Here is a 27,807-nt window from a genome sequence, read left to right on the forward strand (position 1 = left end):
CCTCCTAAATTTGAGCCAGGGACATGTTTTTGATTATTGATATTTTAAAATAAATATATCAGATTCAGTCCATCAACATATACTGAGGTTCTAGTGTATACTGAGAGCACTTTAAATATACTATTTATTATTTTCAAAGATACATAGATGAGAAAACTGAGTCTATGAGAGGTTAAGTGACCAAGATCTAGTGAGAAGCTGAGCTGGAATTCTCACCCGCATCTGTGTACTTCCAAAACCCAAACACTTTAACACACAACATGGCTCTATAGGCAAGTTACCAGTTATCAAAGCAAGTTGTGAGTCCTTTGTGAGCTCAGTCACTGCTGGCGTCTCTTCCAGCTCTAAAACTCTGCAGGCATCTAGGGGGAGTTTGGTTGGTTTGGTCATGATGGCTCTCATTTTACCCCATACTCAGATTCTGGTTTCATGACACCTCTTGCATCTGGGGACCATTATGCATACAAAAAAGAGATCGTAGCCTTTTTTCCTTTGATTATTTATTCATAAAAAGCTAACCAACATAAGCAAGGTAAGCCTGTCATTTTGATTTGCAAGAGAAGAAGGTAACAATTCTTTGACAATGCCCAGTAACCTTCAAAAATAGAGGAAGTAGAGCGAGGCAGAAGTGATGGAGGGGAAAAAACATGGAAGTGGAATCTACTCTCCATGTTAAGTCAGTATGTCTCACATTGCTTCCTGAAGAAGGGCTAGAAAAAGATTTATCTTTGCTGTGTAAAAATTAATATGGCATAAAGTTTATTCAATTAACGTTTATTAAATCTCCACTATGTGACAGGCACCATGCCAAATCCTGGGGATAAAGTGATGAATTTGCTCACACACAGTCTTTGCTCTCAAGGAACCCACAGTCTAACGGTAGACAGACACAAAATAGAAAACTGCCATGTGGCATTGCAGCGATGGAGATGTGCACAGGATATTCAGGAGCCCAGAAGAGGGGCACGTCAACCTGGCTTCTTTAAGGAAGGTGATGCCTAAAATGAGCCTTAAGGAATGAGTAAAGTTAGCCAAGTTAAGAGGGGCGGGAGAGGAAGAACATTCCAGGTGAGAGCAAAAACATTAAGTCATGGTGGTCAAAGAGCAGAGTTTGGAGAGAGGAGAGAAATCACATGAAGCTGGAGGAGTAGGCTTTTCGGGGGATGAGTTGTGTTTGTGGTATGTGGAGTCTGAGGCACCCCAGCGAAAGTTTAGCCGGAAGCTGGGTACATGGGGCTGACATTTAGGGATGGTCTGGGATGGCGGTATGGATTTGAGAGGTGGGAAGTGATAATTGAAAATGTGAGCATTGATTAAATCATCCAGGGAGCATGTGCAGAGTCAGGAGAGCTGACATTTAAGACTGGAATACAAATAAAAATCGACATTTTAGGAATAGACAGAGAAAAATGAGCTCAAGAAGTAGGCAGAGTAAATAGTCAGAGAAGTAGAAGCAAATACAAGGGAGTCTGGCATCATGGAAGCCCAAGGAGTAGAATTTTCATCAGAGTGTGACTTGTGGAGACAGATAGGCTTGCTCTTCTGGTAAGGTAAGGACTGAAAAGATGAAGACGTTGGTGACATTAGCATGAAAGGCGTTTTAAATCAGTAGTGAAGACGTAAAAAAATGGTTTTAAGAGGAATTAAGGAGAAAATATGTAGTCTACTCTTGAGAGAAATCTGGATTAGAAGAAGAGAAAGGTTGGGTTATAGTTAGAGGGATATAGGAGGTCAAAGGATGATGACGATGGTGATGAATTGCTTGGAGATTGCAAGAGAAGAGACTTCAGTATGTTTCTAGGCTGAAAAGGAAAAGCTAGGAGAAAGATGGAAAACACAGGAGGGCTATGAGATGACAAATGGAGGGTATCTTCAGGGAAGAAACCTTTGCGCTGAGACTGGAGAGGTGGAGAGGGTAGTTACGGATAGTTATCTCACAGATAGTTACACGTTTTTTATGATGTGGAGACAAGGCCCACAGATAATTTGGTCTTCCTGAGCCAATACTCTGCCTGAATCTCCTATTTCAGATTCCCTCTTCCTTTTGTCAGCAAGCAATTCACTCTCTCTTGGACCTGCTATCTTGGACCTGCAGAAACATTGCATTTACACTATGGGAAGTGGCACCTCAACCCAACATCATTTTGCTTTCCAAAATGCAGAGAAAGGTATGTGTTTCCCGCCACCCAAACTAGCTGTGTGTACCCCAAGGCCTACACTGCATATGGAGGGGCTTCTCAGGATAGGAGCAAGAAACCATTATATTCCTCCTCAGGCAACTCCTGAAAATTAGCTTCTCCGCCTTCTGATGTGACCACCAGAATGCTCAGCTGAATGTTGTAGGACTCGGTGAACTATATTTGACAGAATTAAAATTTACTAAGGAATCAGTGCTGTCCGTTGGGGTTTATCCCAAACTACACACATACGAGTGAATGAAATAAGGTTGGGCAAAGAGGAGATGAAAGGGCATTCCAGGTAGAGGGTACAGCATGTACAAAGGCCATGAGGTAGGAAGAAGAGAGGCATATTCAAGAAACTGAATGGTCTGAAGTGAACAAGATGGAGGATGGCACAATATGAGGCTGCTGAGGTAGGCAGAGTCCAGATTACCCAGGGTCTTAAAGGATTTTAAATTTTATCCTAAAGGCATGAAGAACTATTAAAGAATTAAAAATAGGGAATTATATAATAAGATTTACAAATTTAAAAGACCTTCTGGCTTCTGTGAAGAAAGAAGAACAGTTTAAAAGCTACTAAAGTCATCTAAGCAAGAGATGATGATACCTTGGTCCAGAGTTGGTGGCAGCAGAGATGGAGAGAAGAAGGTGAATTCCAACAATATTCAGAGGTGGAATTGACAGGATCCGACTGATTAGATGTATGGGGTGAGGGAGAAGGATGGATCAAGAAGAACCTCCAGGTTTCTGTCTAGCAAAACTGGTCAGAAGATAATGCCAATTACCGACATAAAGGTAGTAGAGGAGAATCAAGCGTGACTAGAGGGAAGATGATGAGTTTACAGATGCTGGGTTTGAGGTGCCCATGAGACATGCAGGTGGAAGTGCTGGGTAGACAGCTGCATAGTCACATCTGGACTTGGGAGGAGAGGTTGGGCTGGAGATACATGCATTTGGAAGGCACCAGAGTGTGGGTGGTGGTTGGGGTCACTGAAGTAGCCTAGAGGGAGGAGAGACAGATCAGAGGCCAGGGCCTAGGCCAGAGCCATGAGGCACTCCAGGGCTTGAGCATAAGGAGAGGAGTCAGCACTGGAGGCTGAGGAGAGGCTGCCAGACATGTGGGAGGAAGCAAGGAGCTGGAGATGTAGGAGGAAACGAGGGAAATAGTGGCAGCACCTTGTTTATTTGGGCCTGCGCATCTCTGGAAGCACGTGGCTTCCTTGCTTTCTAGTTTGGCAGCGTGTCCCAGGCTCATCTTGCACATTTTTGGCCGCAGACCAGGAGGAGCTATTGCCCCAGGGTGTGGGTGTTTATTGCTACCAGATTGGTCATTATTTTTATACCTTTTCAGTGAACAGATCCAGAAAATGTGTGTTAGTTAAAGAAAAAAAGTCATCACCAATTTATATTTAGGATCACAATATTTTTACTTAACAACCTTGATATTTTATTTATATCTCTTTTCTCTTTATTAAAAATCTTTTTTCCCAGTGACCTTAAAATAGTATCCTTTACGTTATCTTACCATATATAAATAATAGTTTCATGATAATAATAACATACTATTATAAACAATATGATTACTGAAAACTCTTTAAGATTTCTTTGCAGTTCTGTTTGTCCTCAGATATATCCGCTGGGGATGTGCAAAGTACTGAATTTTCAAGTCATTTGAAGTAACTCGTTTCCATGTGGTTATGCCACCAACTTATACAACATTAGATTCATTTGTTTAACTTTTGCTTTTGATTTTTAGAGATTGATTTTTTTCATTTTGATTTAAATTCGTTTTATAATTTTGTAAAACATTTATACAATTCCTGTTCCAGTTATCTGTTGCAGTGTAACCACCTATCCCTGAAATTGGCTTAAGACAACCATTTCATTCTGCTCATGATTTTATGGGTCAGGCCTTTGCAAAGGACCCAGCTGGGTGGTTTGTCTACAACCCTCAGGGCAGCTGGGGCTGGAGGTTCTGCTTCTGAGACAGCTCGTCACTCAGTATCTGGTGCCTTGGTGTCCCTCGGCCTCTTTCCTCACATGGTTGCCTTGTTCTTAACAGCCAAGTGTACTTACAACTTGCACCCCAGGATTTAGTCTACACAAGGCTTGAGCCAGGGGAGCCCAAGCATGTTGTATCATGCTGTTAAGGGAGGATAGGGTAGAGGATCTCAAACTATGCTGCATCTCAGAGTGGCCATCTCAGTTGTAGGTAACCCAGGCCCCAGACAGAGGATGGGAGGCAGAAAAAAGAGGGAGAAAGAGAGGCATTGCCTGCCCTCCCTGCTGTACAGAGCAGAAGCATGACAGAGGATGTAAGGATATCTAATTGGCAGCATTTGCCTTAAAATGCTTGAGGCAAGGTGTTAGCAAACAACATTTTCAGGGGAGCTTGGTGGCCATGATATTCCTCAGTGTTGGTTAAACTTCAGCGCAAGTAAAAAGCATGCTTGGAGTTGTCACACCTGCAGGTTCCTGGGTTCCCTGTAGAGATTCTGATGCTATGGGTCTAGGGTGAGGTCCGGATGTCTGTGTGTTTCCCAGAAGTTCCTAAGGAGCCTGTAGTGCTTACTCTGGACATTTCATGCACTGTCCTGATCATGGATTTACAGAATTCAATTGGGAGAGCTTCAACCGCATCGCTTATTATTTAGTAAGTGCCTTTGAGAAATAAATATGACCTTTTTCTCAAAGGAAAATTCAATTTTGCTTAAATTCATCATAGGTTCTCTTTTCCTACTCTACAATCGTCTTTCCTCTTAGAGAAATCAGTGAGAATTCTATTAGCTCTCTAATGCAAGCTAAATATATTAAACCAATCTGTCTACTGTTCACAAGGTTGACCTGAGTGAAGCTGCAGGGTTTCCTTTTTAATCCAGCTTTATCCACAAATACCCCATTCATGACTGGCGGCACGTTCAGGCCCAGGAACTTAAGAAGAATCTAGTTATTTATGCGGACAGCTGTCCTCTTCTCTGGTAGCAGTACCTGACCACAGCTCCTAAAGCTCCTGTGAAGAAGTAAACCCACCCATGCCATCCTGTGGTACCCGCTCACCTAGAGTGGGTCCTGGCAAAAGGAAAAGCCCAAAGGCTGGATTTGATAGCGCAGTCATGGAAGTATTGTGATGAGGCTACCACTTAAAGTCCATGGGGATATCACGAATGTGGGGGCCCAGCAGGAAGTTATCATCACCTGACATTATAGTAGTAATTTGTGTGTTTGTCTATTGTTTGTTTTCCCCAGTCATCATCTGGTCCATCCCTCTTTCCAGATGAGGACATTGAGGCCCAGGAAGGCGACTTGCCTGACCACATTGTGGTCAAGGCAGCTCAAGGCCTAGAACCCAGCTCTCCTGACACAGTCTATTGTTATACGGTCATGCGTCGCTTTTAAAGATAGAGATATGTTCTGAGAAATGCATCATTAGGTGATTTTGTCCTTGTGTGAACATCATAAAGTGTACTTACACAAACCCAGATGGCAGAACCTCCTACACACCTAGGCTATATGGTACTAGTCTGATGGGACCACCATCATATATGCAAACCCTCATTGACTGAAACTTTGTTATGCAGCGCATGACTGTTCTCCCTGCCACGCCCCTGCCTTAAGCCATTGTCCAAGGGGGCTGCATCCTTGCAGTCCCTCCGGGTTACATCTTCTTCTCAGAATCCTGGCAGTCAACCTTCGCATCTCTACACATATAGATGTTTTCATCAATAAGTGGGAATTCCAATAAACCTCCAGTGATATCAGTATAACCACCAGATCAGAATGGGAGTGGGATGGGGGACGGGAATGAGGAAAAGAGCACCCTGGCCAGCAGTAATGCAAATCCTTCCTATGGGCAGTGCTTTCCCCACCATTTTATCCCACGTTGCAGGGGGAGAGGCACCCCCACCTCTCCACAGGCCAAGGGAGTCCCAGCTCACAGGCTTGCTTCACCATCTGTGTCACAGCCTTCAAGGCAGCGGCCCTGATCCAGAGATGGTACCGGCGCTATATGGCACGCCTGGAGATGAGGCGGCGGTGCACCTGGAGCATCTTCCAGTCCATAGAGTATGCTGGGCAGCAAGACCAGGTCAAGGTACAGTGGGCTGTGGGGTGGAGCCACCTCCAGCTCTGCCTTCCAGCTCCTGGGCAGCAAGGCCCAGGTGCCCACAAGGTGCAGCTGATCTGGACCACCCCTGGTTTCTCTTTTCACTCATCTCTAAAGCCAAGTCTTGGGTTCTTCTGCAGCTCCACGATTTCTTCAGCTACCTTATGGATCACTTCACCCCCAGCAGTCACAATGAGAGTGAGTATGAACTGCCACGTAGCACATCCTCCTGTCTCAGGGTCATAGATGTCTGGGTGAGGTGGAAGAGCCACAGGGCGTGAAAACAGGAATCCGGTGACAGCCAGGGAGTGAGTGAGGAGGCTGAGAAATAAATGGCAGAGTGGAATTTTATCCTGGTTCTCCTGGAAGCACGCCTGGAGACAAGAATTTGAGCGCAAGGAATTTATTAGTTAAATACAGGAAACACTGTAGGGCGGGGAAGGGTGGGGAGAGGGCTAGGGATTCAGGAGAGGGAGGGCAGCCAATAAAGGGTGGGCTACTAAGCCAATAACTCAATGCGCCTGGGAAATAGTGCAAAATGCACACCTGGGAATGATCCCACCCGGCGGTAGAGGGAACTGGAGTCTTCATGTGTCAGCCCCTAGAGTCATTGGTTGAAGCCTGCGGGGAGGGCCCGTGAGCAGGGTTGTCAATTCCACAGCATCTCTGGCCTGCGGCAGGCCCTCTGCGGACTGACCGGGAAGAAAGCCCTCAGGCCGAGACTTGCAGGCAGGCAGTTGGCAGTCGCTGAAGGGCACTGGAAGACGGAGGCATCTGCTGCTCTCACTAAGCACAGCAGAAATGCCTGTGAACTTTTCTTCCATTGCGGCTTTTCCCTTTCCTCCGGCTTACAAAGCTAGGCCCCTAAATTCTATGCTTTCTAAGTTAATCTTTTAAAATAAAAGTAAAATGGAATGGATGTAAAAACATAACCTTTTCCTCCTGTGCATCCTCATCTGTTGTCACTTCCCTTTCCTGTCTCCTCTCTGGGGTTGGAGCTGATGCCAGACTGGCCAGGTCCCACCTGAAGCACAGTCCAGGGAGAGAATTCTGGGCGGCCCGTGGACTGCAGGTGGGATGTGAGCCGCCCACCCTTTCTGTCCTGACTAGGGGACTTCCTGAGCCGCATGTTCACTGAGGAGAGACTCCCCCAGGACTCCGAGATGGAGGGGTGCAGGGACTATGACTGCATAGAGGTACCGGACAGTTACATGGGGCCACGCCTCTCATTCCCGCTGCTTCCTGACCATGCAACTGCCCTGCTGGAAGCCTTCAGACTGAAACAAGTACGCTCGCCCACGGAGCCTGGGTCTCCCGGAACGTGTCGGGGAAGAGCAGACTCCTCAGAGCAGGCATGGCCCCGGATTTAAGGTCTTCGTGTCATGAGTCCACTAGAGAGAGTCCACTCCCCATTTCCTTAGCCAGGACCTTGTGGTCAATCAGCCAGTTTTTATGCTTTGAAAACTTCCCCTCCTAATCATGTCGTCTCTCTTTGTTCATCCATCCCGCAGATAACTATTGAGCAGCGCTCTGTGTGGGCACTGTTCTGGGCACTGGGGATATAGTAGTGAACGAGATAGATACAGACCCTGTCCTCAAGGGGCTGACAGTCTAGGCAAGAGACAGACAGTAAATAAGTAAATGTTGTAGTTTATTTGAAGGTGATGAGAACTGAGGAAAAGAATGAGCTAAGTTCTAGGTGGGAGAGATGGCAGTTTTACACAGTGGTCTGTGAAGGGCTCACTGAACAGGTGATTTCCGAGCAAAGGTGGAGGGTGGTGAGGGAACGCGCCGTGTGGACATCTGGGGAGAGCATTCTAGGCAGAGGGAACAAATGGAAAGGACCTTGCCTGGACGGCTCAGGGAGCTCTGGAAGGCCGTTATGGCTGGAGAGGAGGGAGCCTGGGGAAGAGCATTAGGAGATGGAGGCAGAGAGAGAGTGGGGTGGATTTTTATTCTTCTGAAAGAGATGGGAGATATTCAACATTGAGCACAGGAATGTTATAAAATAATCTTGCTTGCTTTTTAAAATAATCATTCTGGTTGCTGAATAGAGAGTAAGGAGCAAGGGCAGAAGCAGGGAGACCATCCAGAGACTACTGCAATAATCCAGGCAAAAGATGATAGTGGCTTGAAACCCTGGTGGTAGAGGCAGAAGTGGCAAGAAGTGGTCAGATGCCAATCTTTCCCCTCTTTCAGTGAAGATAATTCACTGCAGGAGGAGTTTAGATGATGTTCCCAGTAATGTCAGCATCACTCAGTACCATCAACATGCATGCACTTATTCATCCTTCGCTGAGACAATGGTGTGTTTCTCCCAGGCCAAAGGCAAGGAAGGCTTTCATAGAGTAGCTAGGAAAGAGGAAATTAGTCTGATATTTAGGGGATGATGAAAAGCAGAAACAAGGGCAGAAGATGGGTAAAAAAGAAAGGATCTGTGCCCAGGGTCCCAGGGGCAGTTTACTGGGTTCACTTTTGGGGTCTTGGGTGATTGGGGTCGTTAGCAGTAAAGGTGAGGCCCATCTTCCCTCACGAACATCAGTGTTGCTTTGTTCGCTCCCTCCTCCTCCTCCTAATAGCAGCTCCACGCTCGCTATGTCTTGAATCTTTTGCATGAAACCAGGAAATATCTGGCGCAACTGCCGAACATCAACCGGGTCTCCACCTGTTACTGCGAGGAGATCACCGTGTGTGGTAAGAGCCAGTCAGAAGTGGCCTTACATGCTAGACACAAAGAAAACTCGGCCTGTGATAGGGGAGGAGAAAAGGCGGGGCTGGGGGGAGACAGTAGGGCAACACAGCAGGCCAAGTTCATCTCTTCACACTGACAGGATCTACATATTCGCTCCACATTGGCTTAAAGTCGAGGTGGGGCAGTGAAGAACTGTGGGGCAAGAGGGCCCAGCCTCTGCTTTCTTTTCCCAAGCAGTTCATATCTGACCCCAAACCCATGCCCTCCATTCAGAACAAAATCCTTACAAATGGCCAGACCCTCCCTTATTAGAAGACATTTAATGTTTCTTGAGCAGGCCCCAATTCCTAGTGAATTATTCCTTCTGTCCACATGTATCCTTCTCCCAGAAAGAAATCCTGTTAATGATGATTTTTTTCCCATCTCATTATGTTTTCAGTGATATTTAAATATCCCTTCTAGACTGACATCGCACCCTTAACTTAGGGGAGGCAGGGATTGTAAACTGGCAATTCCAGGGCTGCATGCAGCCAGCAGATGGTCTCATCTGCCCTGAAATGTCCTTAACTTTTAAAATTAGTTTCCAACATTTGAAAGTCAGAGGATTTTGTATTAAAATCCAGATTGTCAACTTCTCTTGAAAAAATCTCCTGACATTGGCCTGTAAGGCCTCAGTTCTCATCTGGGTTTGCAACCCTGCACTATTCTCTTCCATCTTTGCTTCAGTAAAAATAGAAGTCATTTACTATTTATGATAATTGTGCAGGAAAAATATTGTGCTTTCTGCTTTCAATATTAACTATCCCTGCAACAAGGGAAATTAATATTTATCCCTATGTTACATATGGAAAAATAAGTCACCCTAAGTTTCTTTACATACTCAGATTTTTCAGGGTATTTTCCTTTTATAGTAAAATGAGAAACAGCGGTAAGGACCAATTGAGACTGATACTCTTTTTCTGTCTTTGTTAGGAGATTTACACGGCCAGTTGGATGACTTAATATTTATATTTTATAAGGTATGAATGTTCCAATTAAGTTCTTGTTCTGAGGCTTAATTTAGATGTTCAAGTAGAGTATCTATTAAATAAATGCTTAAACGTTGCTTTGATTTTAAAAATATTATTTTTAAATAATATCTGCTACTATGTAGCAAGTACATAATATAAAAGCCAGCATTGCATTATACTCTAGTACATTTCTGTAAATTGTTCTCAAAAGTCTTAGGTTAATAAAGAGAAGGAACCATTATTTAGCAATTGATTTTCTTTTTTCCAAATAAAATAATAGTTTATTATCAAAGCAACGGAAAGTTATTTTCATGCTCATTTTTGGTTATAAAATGTAGAGCATATACAACATATAAGAATATTCTATTAATGTAGTACTGCTTTATATGTACACTGCACTTCCCAAAGCATTTTCCCATGTATTGTCACATTTAATCTCTAGGAATCCATGGCAGCTATTGTTATTATTGGTAGTTAAAGACAGTGTGGCCAGAACTTAAAACTGGCCTTTGGATCACAAGTTCAGTGCCCTTTGCGCATGCCACATGGCAATGCTTTGGCTTTGTATAACACATTCATTTTGATGAGCATGTCATAACCTCAGCCTGGCTGGAAAGGAAATATAAGACCAATGGAAAATATTTCCATCTTTTACTGACATTTCACTTTTGGAGGAGAGCCAGAAAGCACAGAATTGGTGTTAGATCTGATGTGACTGTCAAATGCACATTGGTTTGACCTAATTTCCTGTTCTCTCCCTTCGGTGCCTCTTCTTGGACTTGCCTCCTTGTTGGGAAGAATGGCCTCCCGTCACCAGAGCGGGCCTACGTGTTCAATGGTGACTTTGTGGATCGAGGCAAGGATTCATTAGAGATCCTGATGGTTCTTTTTGCCTTCATGTTGGTTTACCCAAAAGAGTTCCATCTTAACCGAGGCAACCATGAGGACCATATGGTGAACTTACGGTACAAACCAAAACATGCATGGGGCTTTGATGTTTACTTGTTGCAATTGTAGAGTTATTTTGTCAGAGCTTCTTATTTGTTAGATGCCTTTTTAAAGTAGCTTTCCAATTTTATAAAGTAGAATACACAATATATAACATTTAAAAAGGTTTTTAAAAAATTTACACATGGGGCTGGCCCCATGGCTGAGTGGTTGAGTTCGTGTGCTCCGCTTCAATGGCCCAGGGTTTCGCTGGTTCGAATCCTGGGCGCGGACATGGCACCGCTCATCAGGCCATGCTGAAGCGGCATCCCACATAGCACAACTAGAAAGACCCACAACTAAAAATACACAAGTATGTACCAAGGGGCTTTGAGGAGAAAAAGGAAAAATAAAATCTTTAAAAAAAAATTTACACATTATCCTACTATCTAATAAAACCATTAAATTTTTTTTCATATATCCATACTGGTTTTTTTTGATGAGGGAGATTGGCCGTAAGCTAACATCTGTGCCAAGCTTTCCTCTATTTCACATGTGAGTCGCTGCCACAGCATGGCTTAATGAGCTGTGTGTAGGACTGCACCCAGGATCTAAATCTGCGTGCGACCCTGGGTCGCTGAAGCAGAGTGCGCTGAAGTTAACCACTATGCCACTGGGCCGGCCCCTCTGTACTCTTTATCATATAAACAATAAAGTTTCACTATAGAAAAAGAAAGAAATGCAAATTAATAAAGGAAGGAAATTAAAATATCCCATAATTTCTCTACCCAGAGATAATGTTATAATTATAAACATTTTAGTGATTATTCTACAGTCTCATTTTTATAAAAAAGCAATTATGCTATAACTATTGTCACTAAATTTAATATCTTTTTTGCTTCTAAATCTAGTTATGGCTTCACCAAGGAAGTGATGCATAAATATAAGGTGGGCTGCCTTTATAAGCAAAAATTTCTCTTAGTTCAGATAAGTTGAGTGTATCATTTGAAACTTAGTATCTTGTTAATATCACTTTTTAGACACATGGCAAGAAAATACTAAAAGTACTGCAAGATGTTTTCTGTTGGCTTCCGCTGGCCACTCTGGTTGATGAGAAAGTCCTGATTCTTCACGGTGGAGTGTCAGACAAGACTGACCTGGAGCTTTTGTCTAAACTAGACAGGCACAAGGTACTGACTGAGTAATGAGACAGTGCAAATTTCACCATCATGCCCAGTTTCACTGCCAACATAAAATAAATGTCATCTTGCATGCTGATTGCAGTTGACTAAAAAGGGATGTTAAGTAAAGCCATTTAACCAGTAATAGGAGAAGGATTGAGAATCCACAGCTGGGCTCGGGGAGCGAGTATGCTGTGATCAGTTAGTGATGTTGCCATAGACATGATAGTGGGGAGTGGCAGTTAGTGCTGTCTACCTGCCATTCCTGATATAGATAATTCTCAGTACCCCTCAATCACTGTCACCTGAAGAGACTCTATTTCCCAGATAATTCAGATCATCTTCAATTAAAGTCAACAAATGTGCATTGAGTGCCTACTTCATGCAAGGAGGATGCTATTGGCAGATGCAAAGAGGAAGATCAATTTCAATTAAACTCAACAACTTTGTTTTAAGTGCTTGTGCAAGGAAAGTGCTAGGAGAGATACTAAGATAACCAGAGATGGTGGCTGCCCTAAAGGAATTTACAATAGCCAGCAGGAAGAGGGGGAGTGGGAGAGACAGAATGTATTATACTCCAATATTAATGTCTCTATTTTCCATGTCATTTTGGAATAGAAATCTAGAAAGCAAAGACTCTATTTTCTTTTAATCATAGACTCTTACACTTGAACGGTGTATGATGGTGTCTATACTCCAATTATCCATCACACATAGCAACCCCTACTACAACATCCTTGACAACATTTGCTGAGCAGTTCCAAAGACATGGACCTCATTACCACACAAACCAGTCTACTTTGGGCAACTCTAATTGATATAAAAGCCTATGTTATATGAGACATAAATGAAACAGCATGGCTTCAGAATCAGACAGACCTGGGTTTGAATCTTGCAACATGCAGTTCTTGGCTGGTATGGCAGCTTTGTTTTGCTAGGGTGTCCAGGGACCAAGGCTTCTTATGTCTTGTTACCCTGCCATCCTTGGGGCGTCATTCCCATGTCCTCAACTGCGTAGCCCAACAAGCCTTGCCACCACCTCTGTATTCCAAGCATTAGGTTAGAGGCAGGAAGGGAAGAAAAATATTCCTGCCCGTTAAAGACACAGTGAAGAATTTGCATACATCTCTTCTGCTCTCATCCAGTTGTTCAGAATATAGTTACATTACTACAACTCACTGGAAGGAAGGATGGAAATGCAGTCTTCTTTCTGGTTGGCCAAGTGCCCAGCACAAAAGTTGGGGTTTCCATTCCTATGACAGAGATGGGAAGACAGATTTGGGGGAATGGTAGTCTCTGCCACACAGATTTTGGAGTGTGGAAGTATGTCCTTTTTTCCCTGAGTAGGTATGGTGAGTGGTTAACTCATGGCCTATGAAGTCAGATAGAAATGGATAAAAATTCTGGTTCTGCTACTTATAGTTATGTGACATTGAACAAATTAGTTAACTTATTGTAACGTCAGTTTCTACATCTATAAAATAAGGATATGAATAACTATATCATAGATGTTTTGAGGATTAAATGAAAGTATATGTGCATGTGCCTTACAAAATTTGCACTCAATAAGTGGAAATAGCATTAACTACATTTGGCTGAAGTGGCAGAAAACTTCAAATAAGAATGGCTTAATGCTTACTTCTTTGTTGTATAAATAAAAGCTGGAAACAAGCAGTCCAGGGCTGGTACAGAAACGCCACAAAGTCATTAGGGACCCAGGTTCCTGCTCTCTTGTTGCTCCACCATATTGCATCATGGCCCAAAATGGCTACTTTATCTCCAGCCATCATGACCACATTCTAGCCAGCATAAATTAGAGAGCAGAAGAAAGGCAGTTTTCCTTCCTTTACAGACATTAGGTTGTACACAAAATTTCTGTTCAAACTTTGTCATATGTGAACACAGCTGAAAAGCAGGGTGGAAAGTGTAATCTTCATTCCAGGTGGCAGCTGTAAGAATCTGGGTTTTTGTTACTAAGGAAGAAGAATAGACAGATGTTGGGGTAGCAAGACTCTGCCTTAGTCTGCCCCTGTGGCTCCCCAAATTTCCACGCACACCCTCCTTCCCGTACAACCATGCTCATCCCCACCCCAATGGAGTTTACACTCAAGCCTCATTCAAGGATTGCATCCAGTTCAAAGTCCAAGGTTTCTGGATTCAAGGCCTAGCTGTCAGGTCTGGCTAAGGCTCCTTATGATCTGGTGACTAAAAGACAAGTTATGTGTCCCTGCACACCGAGACCCAGTGTTGGAAGGGAAGAAGGATCTCTCCTGGGCGGAGGCAGAGGAGGGAGAGCGGCAGCATTTTCAACAGCTCCCTCCAAAAATCCTCGTTATAAAACCCCCTGTACTTCTCCGCACTCTCACTCCTTTCACGTTCTTGATGGAGAGGGAGGGGACCCAGGGACCTAAAACCAGCTCTTAGTGTTTCCTCTGTCAGTGCCACATGTCTGTCACTTCATTTTTTTTTCACCTCAAACATTCGGTTCCGCCGTGTCGATGTCTGGAGGTAGAGACGGCAACTCACCACAGAGCAGACTCTCATGGGAAGAGCCACGTTGAATTACGTAAACGTAGGAGAAGTAGGAACTTTGGAAAGAATGCTGAAGAGCAGTTTATTTTCTGTAGCTTAGCAAAGGCTAACTTCCCAACAGCTGGTTTGCAAAGCTCTGGGGAAGGGTGACGTAGCCATTTGCCCAGTCCAGGGACCGCTTGGGAGGGAAACACAGAGGAGCGAAGGCTCTGGAATCCGGCCTCGCGCAGTTTTAGTATCTCGTGCCTCAGTTTTCATATCCATGCTATAAATGGGGGTGCATTCTCACCGGAGAATGAGGGCTAATCAATTAATTCTTGTGAAGTGCCCAGAATAGCACCTATTTGGAAGGACCTCAATACGTATTAACACTAATATTCTCCTTAAGGATCAAAGTTAGGGATGCGTCTTGGAGCAGATGACATCCTTAAAAGAAAGTTCCCTGAGGCTGGAAAGGGCTGGAACTGATGGTCTAGCCCTGACTGTGAGCTGGCCTGGGGGAGAGAAGGAGCTGGTTAGGACTCCCTTCACATTTTGTGCCCTTTCCTGCTCTATGCTCAGGGCCGGAACCACCTGGGAAGTCAGCGGTGCTTGTCCAAAGTTAGAGTAAACGTCTGTTCTATTCTGTTCCATCTGGATTCCTCTTCAAACATCATTCAGGCCCTGCTGACCCTCTCTGAGTGTCTTTCTTTGTTCTTGTCCTAAAGCCAGTCCACAAGGGACATGGCTTTCCTGAAGGTCCTTGTGTCTATTTGCAGAAAGTTCTCGTTCTTTGGTTACGCGGTTGCACAGAGTTCCCTTTGTGAACTGGACACTTTTATCATTGTTATCCTTGTGGGCATCACATCTCTGTTTTCACTGTGGCACTCAGGCACGCCAGGAATGCCTGCTCTCTCTTTTTGCTCGACGCCACAGCTCTGCTCTGTGGCCTGACCCCTCTCTTGCCTGTGATCAGAATTTTTTCTGCTTGTGTCTATGTTCTTAGCCTGGTCCTACCACAATGACCCTGAGTCAGTGAGAGGGACCATACTCAGTCCTTTTGGCAAAGAAGTGTATCTTCCTGATTAAGTCCAGGCTGAAAAGAGATGCTCCTTCTCCTCTCCGCCCTTCTTCAACAGGGAAGATAACAGGTAAGATTGCACTGCCTGCAAAACGCCATTCAGGGCTGCCTCTCCCCCAGCAAGCGTCAAGTTTTTCCTATTCCAGCACTTCTCAACCACAGGGTGCATTTCTTCTCCTTCACTTTAGCATCTGTGGAACAACAGAAAAGTCAATGAAGGCTCACTTTCCTGAGAGAGAAGTGCCCTTTCCCATCTTGGCCTAAAAGCACCAGGCTCCAAGAGGTGACAACGACCCAGCTCAGTATTTCTCAAATTACCTGTGGTGAAGGACGAGGTGTCATAAATTTCCAATTTGTCACAGACCAACATTTTTTTAAAGTACAAGATTATGAATTACTAGAAAAATGAAATACAAACAAAGAATGCAAGCCCACGGGTCACGTGCTTGAATGTCATAGCAATATCCAATTGCTATCCAGGTCTCTAAAGGCTTACTGTCACGTTCTGTGCTTGTCTTGTCGTGGGCCAGGAGCAAACTGTTCACAGACCAGCCCTTGTCTGTGGACCCCTGTGTGAGAAGCACTGACCTGGATGCCAAAATGCGACTCAGAAAGGACCCCCAGTTTCATCCTAGCATCTGTGTCTTTTCTGGACATTTTCAGATTGTTTCCGCCATGAGGTGCAAAACGAGAAAGGAGAATGAGAAGCAGGCAGAGAAGGGAAAAGCCAACCAGACGGGCTCTGCAGGGAAACCTTCCCCATGGTTTCTCCCCCAAAGCCACTCTCTCCCGTCTTCGCCCCTTCGCCTCGGCTCCCATAAGGCTCACAAAGACAGCCGCTCCTCCAGCGTCCCCTGCAGCATCCCCCCGAACCCCCAGGAGCTCTCCCGGCAGGTACGGCGCTCTGTGGACCTGGAGCTGGAGCGGTGCCGGCAGCAAGCAGGCTTCCCAGTGATCAAGGAGAAGAAGGAGGAACCCCTGCTCTTCTCATCAGAAGCAGACTCAGAAGCTGGGGAGCTGCTGCAGCCCACTCAGGAGGAGTGGCGGCAGGTGGGTTGTGGCCAGGTGCCGCTCCCTAGAATGTGCCGCCATCAGGAGGGACCAAGGATTTTAGAAAAACACATCAAATCTCCTCCTTCTATATAAATTCAGGGTATTTTTTTTTTTGACCCTTTTCTCTCTCTCCCTGGGGTTAGAGCTCCCCAGAAAGATATTAGTATTTGCCTAATGACATAAATTTTAGAGTTGTATAAAGGATGGGAAGATATAGCAGGTAGGCTCTATTGCCTGAATAAATTGGTTTAGTGACCTGGCATCATTGGGGTAAGACGGTAAGGCACTATTTATGGGATGCTATTATATGTTTTGTTTTTTGTTTGTTTTAATGCGTTGAAAAGATGGCTGCTGTAACTCAAGGCCGAAAGGGCTACGTCCAGCAGCTTCTGTCCCCCTCTGTTATCAGGCAACTAAAGGCTTTCCCAGAATCTCCAGAACTGTGTCACATGGCCCACCTAGCTGCAAGGGAGACTGGGAAAGCAAGTATTTAGCCAGGCACATTGCCACCTCCAACATGGAGTCAGAGTTCTGTTCACAGGGAAGAAGCAGGAGACTGGGTACCCAGTAGGGACCCACAGCACGTGCCAAATGGAGGGCACACTTCATGGGGGCAAAGCTATGGCAGGGGGACCCCTTAAATGACGGTTGTAATCCGACTGGGAGATGATTATGGTGATCTTGTATAGTAGTGTTAATACAACTACGTGAACTTGTTGGTATTCAACCATTTTGACCTGTAAAAATGGCAATTTCTTATGGTTCATCCAATAAAGAAAAGGAATTCAGAATTATTTAAGTGCTAAAATTAGCAGAACTTGCTGATTGATTGGATGGTGGGTGGCGAGGCAGACGCGGGTTTGCAGCTGACTCTGAGGCTGGAAACCTCAGAGAGGTAGACGGGGAGCTCCGGTTCCATTCTCCGAGTTATCCATCTGGGCTTCAACATCAGCTTAGACTTGACAGTTTAAAACGCAAGTCTCTCCTTTTACAAAACATGACTCGATAATAATGTGCTGATATTTACAAATCAAATTCATTTTTTGCCTTAAAAGTACATTTAGAAAGTATTAGGTGTCAACAACCAAAAAACACCCACTCTTTTCAGATGAGTTGTGTAAGACTGGCAGTCAGTGTTTTCCTGAGTAGTAACAGTAGAGTAAAATGTTAATTGCTAGAAAAATTGTTCAGCTTCTCTGAAAATTCTTCAAAAATTTCTGAAATTACTTTAAGAAATAGAATGCCTGATTGCACTTTCCCAGGACCACATCTGGGGCTTGTGAATCTGCATGAGAGACTATCTTTGGCCTTCTCTTTGGGCAAATGTCCAGGAGCACTGGCACTGACTGCAGAGAACTGGCTGTGATCAAAGCTTCTACCAGAGCAGCTCCCTTTTTTTTTCATGAGGAAGATTGGCTCTGAGCTAACATCTGTTGCTGATCTTCCTCTTTTTGCTTGAGGAAGATTGGCCCTAAGCTAACATGCATGTCAATCTTCCTCCATTTTGTATGTGGGATGCCTGCCACAGCATGGCTTGAAGAGTGATGTGTAGGTCCAGGCCCAGGATCTGAAGCAGCGAACCCAGGGCCACCAAAGCGGAGAGTGCAAACTTAATCTCTACACCACTGGGCCAGCCCCTTTTTATCTGTTTTATATATTGAGCTTTCATGTAAGATTTATTTTCAAGAAAGTGGATATATCCTTGTCAAACAATATGCACTTACACGTGCTCATTTTGTGAGTAAAAAAATTCTGGAACCTCAGGATATAAAATATAATAATATAAATATATATATTATATATATATAATTTATATAAATATAAATGTATGTCAAATATTGATTGTATGGAAATTTATTCACTTATTTTTATTCAAATATTTTAGTCTTTTTCCTCTTCTGCTCCTCCTCCTCCTCATCTTCCTCTTCTTTCCATAGGAATGACTCTGACTGAATATCTGTCTAGTTTTTAGGAAAGAAACCATCTCTTGGTCTCTCCAGGTTGTAGATATATTGTGGAGTGATCCCATGGCCCAGGAGGGCTGCAAGGCCAACACTGTTCGAGGAGGAGGCTGTTATTTTGGGCCTAATGTGACAGAACAGCTGCTACAGAAATACAACCTGCAGTTCCTGATCCGCTCACACGAGTGCAAACCCGAGGGCTATGAATTCTGCCACAGCCGCAAGGTGGGTGGACCGTCCACGGTAGCACAGAGTGGTCCGTCTTGCTCCTCCAGGCCTGGATGGGCTAAGGCGCTCGGCTTCTCATGGTCCACTGTGCCTTGGATTTGCTGTCCACTTGCTCATAGCAACTGGGTCCTTTATAGTCATTAATCCTTGACTTTTATAGCCTCTTTGAAACTCAAAATTTGATCGAGGCCACAGCTCACCAATACCCTGAGAGGAGAGTGAGGGGCAGATATGGTCCCATGTCATGGATGGAAATATGGTCTAGTGTTTTCTCAGCCACATCTCTAGTCTTTAAGTCACATTACTTGCTGTCACATGTCACAAACAACACTACAGGGTAACAAGATTTCTGCACTGTGCCCCAGGCAGGGATTCAGGACCGTTTGTCTTCCCAGGAGCATAATTAATGTCCAGACTAATCTTTGGGCATCTCCAAATCCTACAATGTTTGCCTAGCTTAATGCCACTAGGGTGAGAGTAGTCCCAGGAACACTAACTCTACAGGAGAGTAATAGATTTCCAGGCAAAAAAAAGATCGAGACCAACTAATGTGAGAATGTTTTGTTAAACAGTTATACAAGTTTCCTTATTGTAGGACTTCTGAGAACCTTTAACTTCCTACATTCATTATAAATTGCCAAGGTAAGCTGCAGTGTCTAGCGTTTCCCAACGTGTTGACAAGGGAAGCTTTTTTCACAGAGCATCTCAGGAGGTACAACGCTCTGTAGGAAACTGCTTTGAGAGCTCACACCAGCTTTAATAACTGATGTGCCCGCGAGTTATAATGGTCATCCCAGTTTATTAGACCTAGCTTGCCTCTAGGTTGAAGCAAATCAAGTGTTTTCTATGACCCCTGCTATTTTTACTTGGGATAAAAATGTGAAGAAAACCTGTGGTGGATATCCTATCAGAATTCAAGTTTTTACAACTTGAGTCACAACTCCTGCCCTACTAGCATCAGTAACTTTTAAAAAACATCCGTAGGTGAGGTGAAGGAGGAATAGCAGCCACTGAAATCGGGTGGGGCCCTATAAGATTGAGGGTGAAGAGTTCATCAGTGAACCTGAAGGCTTGTCTCTCTCTTCTGTTTTTATTTAGGTGTTAACCATCTTCTCTGCCTCCAACTATTATGAAGTTGGCAGTAACCGAGGGGCCTATGTCAAACTGGGGCCGGCCCTGACCCCACACATTGTGCAGTATCAAGCTAACAAGGCAACCCACATGCTAACCATGAGACAAAGGCAAGATTTTTCAGTGAACGATTTTCCAAAAAATGGAATTATTGTATTTATAGAACCTTTAAAGTGTGAAATGTCATGAAGTTTACCCAAATTCTAAGTGAGAATTCAGAATTTAGCTACGTCAGCAGTGAGCTCTAGAATATACATTATAGCAGGGGTCTCTTCCTTCCCCTCCACTCTAAAATCTCTACCTACTCATCATTAATGAAAACAACTAATTTGTTTCCTGCAGGAATTATTCTCAGTGGGTGTGTTTTCAGTAAAGTCTATATATGAGCCACTAAGTCTTTTCAGGGTCACTCTTCTGTTTTCTCTCATCCTTACAGGGTTTATGTTACCCCATACACCACAGCGGAAGGTTCTTTCACTTTCTGGGGATTTGGCAGAGGGATTTCAGTGGGCACATTGGTTGACAATGCCCCTTTCTTCCTGGGAAGGAAGCGTATAATAATAAAATGGCTTCTGTTGAGACAATTCTGACCTTAGCTGAGAGCTTACTACACACTAAGTGTTGTTACAAAAAATTTATCTATAGTGTCTCACAATGAACTTATGAAATACATCGTGTTACTAATTTCAGTTTTATAGATGAGATCATTAGGAACAGAGTTAAATCAGCTGGCTCACGGTCACACAGCTAAGAAGTGATGAAGGTTGGCCTTGACATGGGCAGTCTTATTTCAGAGCTCACAGACTTAATGACTATGCGATACTGCCTCCTATCGAGAAGATGGCCCCAGGATATATAAGCTGCTCACAGATACAGTTGTAGTGCTATGAACAAGCTTATTTAATTATCAGATGAACTAAATTAGAAATCAAAACGAAGTTAGTACAAATGCAGTGATTCTATGTGATTTAGGTGTTGTCACTACAAAAGGAGTCACTGTAGGGAATCCTATAAATAACATGTTTTAATAACGTAATTAAAGAGCACTCAGCGCTTGGGAATATTCATGGGTTGCGTTAAAGCAAGAATAGCATCACCTAATTTACACAGAAGTCGCTCGTCCAACAACCTCAACTATCTGGAGCACAGTGGAGAACGAATAAGAGAGGAGTGTCTCCAACCAATCACAACTGACGTCTCAACATCTGTAAACTCAGGATCACGTGTTTTTCTTAGAGGAACCTTCGTGCAGAACCCATTTAATTTTGGTTTAAATCCACATCTTCCAATAATAGTTTAGCCAGACTGGAGTCTACCTGTCAAGACTGATTCCTGGCCCCACCCCTTTTTAGCTATGTGACCTTGGGTTAGTTACTTACTCTGTTATGGGCATAATAGTCATACCCACCTCAGTGGGTGTTGGAGGGTTAATGAGATGATCCACGCAGAGCTCTGCATGTAGTAAGCGCTCAATATGTGCTGCTTGACGTTGGGACTGAGAGCCTTGCACACCCAGAGAGCTCCCAAGAGTGTCGCCAGACTGCATCCCTGTGTGATAACGATCAACGACTACAATTTACCAGTAAATAGTTTAAATGCTTTGCCGAACCAGTGGTTCTTAAAGTTTTTGGGGGGTCCCACACTTCTTTTAGCCTCTGATAAAACAATAAACTCCAGAAAAAGCATGTATAGTCACATACCTATGAAACTTGGGGTGAGTTTTAGGCAGTTCACACTATCTGAGGAGTCTAGGGTGCCCATGGAAGGACTGTTATGCTAAAAACCTTAAACTGCAAGGAATATTTTCATCAAATGTGATTAAAATGGTGGTGTTTTTGTTGTTGTTCTTCTTTTGCTTTTAGCCCTTGACAAGATAGGTTATCTGGTCATTATTTATAGAATGGCTGGTTCCTCAATGAGACAGAACAAAGTACATATTTGCCTCCTATCTCTTTTTACATACTTGTTCATTCAACTACTGATATTTATCAAACGCTTACTTTGGGCCAAGTGCTGTGGCCAGCATTACTCTATTGACGCAATAAGAACGAGAAAACTAAATTAGTGTTATTTTGTTATATATAGATCTTGCCTTGTGACTGTTTAACATAATAGTAAATTACAAGGAAAGCATATGATTATGATAACAGATCCCATTTGTTGAGTGCTTTCTAAGTTCCAGGCTTTCTTCTAAGTGCTTTACATGACTTCACTTATTTAATCTTCACAACAATCCTATGAGGTAGGGACTGTTTTTATCCCTATTCTGCAGATGGGGAAATTGAGATACAGTGCAGTTAGATCACTTTATTGCACTCGTGGTCATTCTCTAGAATGTCTGCTCTAACCACTGTCCTACACTGGGAAGGACAGCAGCGTTCCCCAAACAGATCCCATTTGTGCACAACAGGGAAAAGTCGGGAGCCAGTGGGGAGAGAGAAGAGACGGAGCTCTTCTGCCAAAAACTGAGCTCTTGGGAGGTTGAGACATTAAGAAAGAGAGAGGAGAAATGTAGTAAAAACCCATGACTATTTCTTCTCTACTAATTTTTTAAAACATTCCTTTTCGTCCCCTGTTCCAGGATTAGCAGAGTCGAGGAGTCAGCCCTGAGAGCTCTGCGGGGAAAGTTATTTGCTCATTCCTCAGATCTTCTTGGTGAATTTAAGAAGCATGATAAAGATAAAACTGGTAAGACTAATTAAGTAAAATATTCATAGAGGAAGGAAACTGGCCAAAAAATCTCTGCCTCACAATAGTTAGCAAATAAATATTTGTTGAATGAATGAATGACCCAAAGACCTCTTTGATTACTTCTTCCATTTTATTCAACTTAACGTCCCAGTAATCTTTTCTAAACTTTTAAATTCCAAGCTTTTAACAGAATATGAACTTGGTAACTATAGATGGAGATGGTGAGAAGAAATGGAATCAAGGGAAGAATGACAAGGCCAGAACTAAGCAAAAAGCAACAGGTGGGGCAGGTTACAAGAGTATAGCCAAGATGAGCAAAAGACCATTGATTTGGCTTCTTGTTGTTGAGTGTGTGCTTATCTGTTCTGTGTTCTACTCTTCAAGCTAGAAATTTTGTCTTTTCTCAACTCAATGGAATGTCTAATGGACGTTGACTACATGTAGCTCTATTAAAGAATAGCAGTAACAGTCATAAAATCATAGTAACAATTTTTCATACACATCTAAACAACCAATGCTGTATATGTATAATGCTTCGTGATTTTTTAATGAGTCTTGTGTGATTTCCAATAGTATTGCCAGGTTTAGCAAATAAAAACATGATGCCCAATTAAATTTGAGTAGTAGACAGACAACAAATAATTTTTAAGTGTAAGTATGTCCCATGCAATAATTGGGACATACTTATACTTCATGGTCTGTCTGAAATTCAAATTTAACGGGGTATCCTGTATTTTATCTGGCAACCCTATTTCCCAGCCAGCTCTACTGTGACCAAGAAAAATAGTGACAGTGCCCATTATTTCTATTGCCTACAGATGGTGAGAAGAATGTCAGGATAAGAAGGTATGCACTGTTGGGCAGGAAACTAGACTTACAGGTGGCAAGTCAACAAGTGAGCTCTTTCCTGTAGGTTTGATCGCCCTGAGTGACTGGGCAGCCGCCGTGGAGTCCGTGTTGCATCTGGGACTACCATGGCGGATGCTAAGGCCACAGCTGGTGAACAGCTCAACAGATAACATGCTGGAGTACAAGTCCTGGCTGGAGGACTTAGCCAAAGAACAACTGAGCCATGAGGTAATGGTGTGAAAATGGTGGGTGAGGGCAGATTGTGGACCATGAAATCCCTTATGGAGAACTTTGAATCAGAAACAACCAAATATTGATAACCCAAAAGGGAAGGGTGAGAAAAGGGAACAACTATTTGTTGAGTTTTTATGTGCCAGACTTTGTGTTAAGTGATTTAAATATGTTGTTTAAGTTTGTCCTCAAAACCACCTCAAGAGGTAGGTATCATCAGCACCATTATACCCATGAGGACACTGCTCACAGAGGTTAAGCAGCCTCCCTGGAATCACAGAGCTTCTAAGTTATAGAACTGGGATTCAAACCCAGGTCTGTCCGGCTTCATTGACACCAAGCTTCTTGCTCCATGTAAACAAGTATTTATTCAAGAAATATTTATTCAATGTATAACGTATGTGAAGCTTTGGGCTAGGCACCTTTTTTAAAAAACAGCTTTATTGCAATATAATTCACATACCATATAATTCATCCATTTAAAGCGTACAATTCAATGGTTTTTAGTATATTCACAGACATGTGCAACCATCGCTATGGTCAGTTTTAGAACGTTTTCATCACGGGCTAGATACTTCTTAAACTATTAGATTATTTGGTACATTGGGGGCGTTGGGGGTGGAAAGATGGTAAAACATCTTCAGGTTTTTTCAAGAGTGTCTTATCTTTGGGGTTGATTGTATGTTAAGTATATATTAGAACAAGCCTAAATATAAGATATAGAAGCAAAGTGAGTTTTTTCTTGCAGAACATACAGTCAAGTTTGCTGGAAACACTGTATCGAAACAGATCCAACCTGGAGACCATTTTTAGGATCATAGACAGCGATCATTCAGGTAAAGGCACTCATTATCCTCTAACTTTCGACACACAACAAGTATTTACCTCTCACCCTTTAGTCTCCTACCTCATTACTTAGCTCGCTACTCAAGCACTTTAGGAGCAAAGTCAGTAATGGCAATGCTTATAACTGGCAGAAACTAGAAGGACTGAAGCAAACCAGCAGTCTGTGTAGAAGAGGGTTGGATGGAGAAGAGTGAAGACAAGCTGAATGAGAACTTCCTCCAGGAAGAAGAGTTGTTAGTAGATGTGATATTCTGTATGGGTCTATCAAAGATAGATACAAAGTAACGAAGACCGCCTAGGACAGAAAGGCGCTTTCAGTTTCACTCCCGAAGTATCTTTAAAAAATCTTGTTATTTTGAAATAATTATAGAGTCACAAGAAGTTACAAAAAAATTGCAGAAAGGTCTATATACCCTCAACCTGTTCCCCCAAAGGTCCAAAGGCCTTTTTCAATGTTACTACTGTTTTATTTTCTTGAGGTATAATTCACATACCATATAGTTTACTCATTTAAAATGTTCATTCAGTTCATGGGTTTTAGTATATTCACAAGGTTGTGTAACCATCATCACTATCTAATTTTAGAACACTTTCATCACCTTAAAAAGAAACCCATACCCGTTAGCAGTCACTCCCCAGTCCCTGTCCCTTCTCCACGAGCTCCTGGCAACCATTAATCTGCTTTCTGTCTCTGTGGATTTGCCGATTCTGGACATTTCATATAAATGGAATCATACAATCTATGGCCTTTGATATCTGGCTTCTTTCACTTAGCAGAATGTTCTCAAGGTTCATCCGAGTTGTAGCAAGTATCGGTTCTTTGTTCCTTGTTATAGTGGATAACATTCCTTTGTGTGGTTGTACCACATTTGTTTATCCATTCATTAGTTCATAGACATATGGATTGTTTCCACTTTTTGACTATTATGAATAATGCTGGGGCCAGCCCTGTGGCCGAGAGGTTAAGTGCGTGCACCCCAATTCGGTGGCCCAGGATTTCGCCGGTTCAGATCCTGGGTGTGGACCTGGCCCCGCTAATCAAGCCATGTTGGGGTGGCGTCCCACACAGCACAGACAGAAGGACCTACAACTAGAATATACAACTATGTACTGGGAGGCTTTGGGGAGAAGAAAGAAAAAAGAAGATTGACAAGAGATGTTAGCTCAGGTGCCAATCTTTAAAAAAAAAAAAGAATAATGCTGCTATGAACATTCACGTACAACTTTTTGTGTGAACACATGTTTTCAGTTCTCTTGGATGTATTTCTAGGAGTGCAACTGCTGGATCATATGGTAAAACTATGTTTAACTTTTGAGGAACAGCCAAACTGTGCCTATACCATTTTACATTCCTATCAACAATGTATGAGGGTTCCAATTTCTCCACATCCTCACCGAAACTTGTTTATTTTCCTTTTTTTTTTTTTTTACAGCCATCCTTCTGGTTACGAAGTATCTCATCATGGTTTTGATTTGCATTTCCTTAATAACTAATGATGTTAAGAATCTTTTCATGTGCTTATTAGAAATTTTTATATCTTCTTTGGAGAAATGTCTATCCAAACCCTTTGCCCATCTTTTACTTGGGTTGTCTTTTTACTGTTTAGTTGTAAGTGTTCTTTATATATTCTGGATACTAGACCATTATCAGATTTATGTTTTGCAAATATTTTCTCTGATTTTATGGATTGTCTTTTCACTTTCTTGGTAGTGTCCTTAGATGCACAAAAGTTTTTAATTAAAAAAATTCCATTTTATCTTTTTTCTTTTGTTGTTTGTGCTTTTGGTGTCATAGCTAAAAAAAGTTATATAATCCAAGACCACAAAAATTTATACCTGTAGACACAGACTTCTGAGAGTTTTATAGTTCTAGCTCTTACAGTTAGGTCTCTGATCCGTGTTGAACTAATTTTTGTTTATAGTGCAAGGGAGGGGTCTAGTCATTGTTCTGCATGGGGCTATCCAGTCGTCCCCTACCATCTGTTGAAAACACTATTCTTTTCCCATTGAATGGTCTTGGAACCCTTGTAAAAATCAATTCACTGTACATGTATAGGTCCAAAGGCTTCTTATAAGCAGAATATGTTAGTGTATGTTTGGGATGATTTAATGTAGGATTTCTCAGCAGTGGCACTATTGACATTTTGGCCTGAATAATTCTTTGTTTTGGGGTCCATCCTATGCATTATAGGACATTTAGCAACATCCTTGGCTTTTACCTAATAGATGCCAGTAACACCCCACCCCCACCCCAGTCATGACAATCAAAAAACGTCTCCAGCCATTGCTAAATGTCCCCTAGAGGGAGAGGAGCAAAATTGCTCCCAGTTGGAAACCACTAGTGATCCAGTGGTTTTGTGCCATTCCCTTGGGGACTTAAACTAGGTACTAGGCCTTGGGTGTCTTTGTCTGTTTAACAGCAGGGAGCCGGTGTCCTTGCAAGAATGTCAGAGGAAATGAACGTTGAAAACACTGACTCACTGAAATGATTTCCTCTCTCTGGTAAGGGTTCATTTCACTGGACGAGTTCAGACAGACTTGGAAACTGTTCAGCTCTCATATGAAGATTGACATCACAGATGACTGTATCTGTGACCTTGCTCGGAGCATTGACTTCAACAAGGATGGCCACATTGACATCAATGAGTTCCTGGAGGCCTTCCGCCTTGTGGAGCAATCCTGCTCAGAGGGCAATGCCTCAGAGTGCCCACAAGCCACAAATGCTAACAGTGGCTACAGCAGGCCAGATGCACACTAACAACAGCCTGGTCTGCACCGCCCAAGGTGCCTCACAAGCAATGCCAAGCTTGTCGCTGGAATATCTCCCTTATTCTCCATAGATCTGTGGTTCTTTATGCTGAGAGTTTGCCTACCAGTATGCTTCAGAATCACCTGTGTATTTGCGGGTATGGCGTGGGGTTAGTGTGTGTGTGTGTGTGTATGTGTGTGCGTGTGTTTGTGTGTGTGTGTGTATTTTTAAATATATAGACATCCCAGACCCATCTCAGGATTTTCACAAGGTAGGACCCAGGTATAAGTATTTTTTAATTCTGAATTCTACCCCAGTTATGAATCACTGATAATTAAACCCCCTTATTGTTTTCATTTTGTATCTTTTATTTTATTGTTTTTA

The 27,807-nt window shown here is 43.0% G+C and overlaps 1 protein-coding gene across 2 annotated transcripts; it reads left to right on the top strand.

Moving 5' to 3' along the window:
- Window positions 1-805: 805 nt before the first annotated feature.
- On the top strand, window positions 806-27,535 carry PPEF2 (protein phosphatase with EF-hand domain 2). Of its 2 annotated transcripts, none has more exons than XM_001490126.6 (16): window positions 806-2,168; window positions 6,143-6,270; window positions 6,423-6,480; window positions 7,393-7,568; window positions 8,862-8,976; window positions 9,947-9,993; window positions 10,783-10,949; window positions 11,823-11,859; window positions 11,952-12,101; window positions 16,348-16,734; window positions 18,738-18,923; window positions 20,025-20,167; window positions 22,639-22,745; window positions 23,662-23,825; window positions 24,577-24,664; window positions 27,182-27,535. In XM_001490126.6, exons 1-16 carry the CDS (start codon window positions 2,114-2,116, stop codon window positions 27,430-27,432), a joined length of 2,259 nt encoding a protein of 752 aa, XP_001490176.2. In that variant the 5' UTR covers window positions 806-2,113; the 3' UTR covers window positions 27,433-27,535. The 2 variants fall into 2 exon arrangements, with proteins under 2 accessions (XP_001490176.2, XP_070118446.1); XM_070262345.1 differs by having other exon boundaries at window positions 8,865-8,976.
- Window positions 27,536-27,807: the final 272 nt, after the last annotated feature.

The sequence above is a fragment of the Equus caballus genome, chromosome 3 (assembly GCF_041296265.1).
Source record: "Equus caballus isolate H_3958 breed thoroughbred chromosome 3, TB-T2T, whole genome shotgun sequence".
Classification (NCBI taxonomy): Eukaryota; Metazoa; Chordata; class Mammalia; order Perissodactyla; family Equidae; genus Equus; species Equus caballus.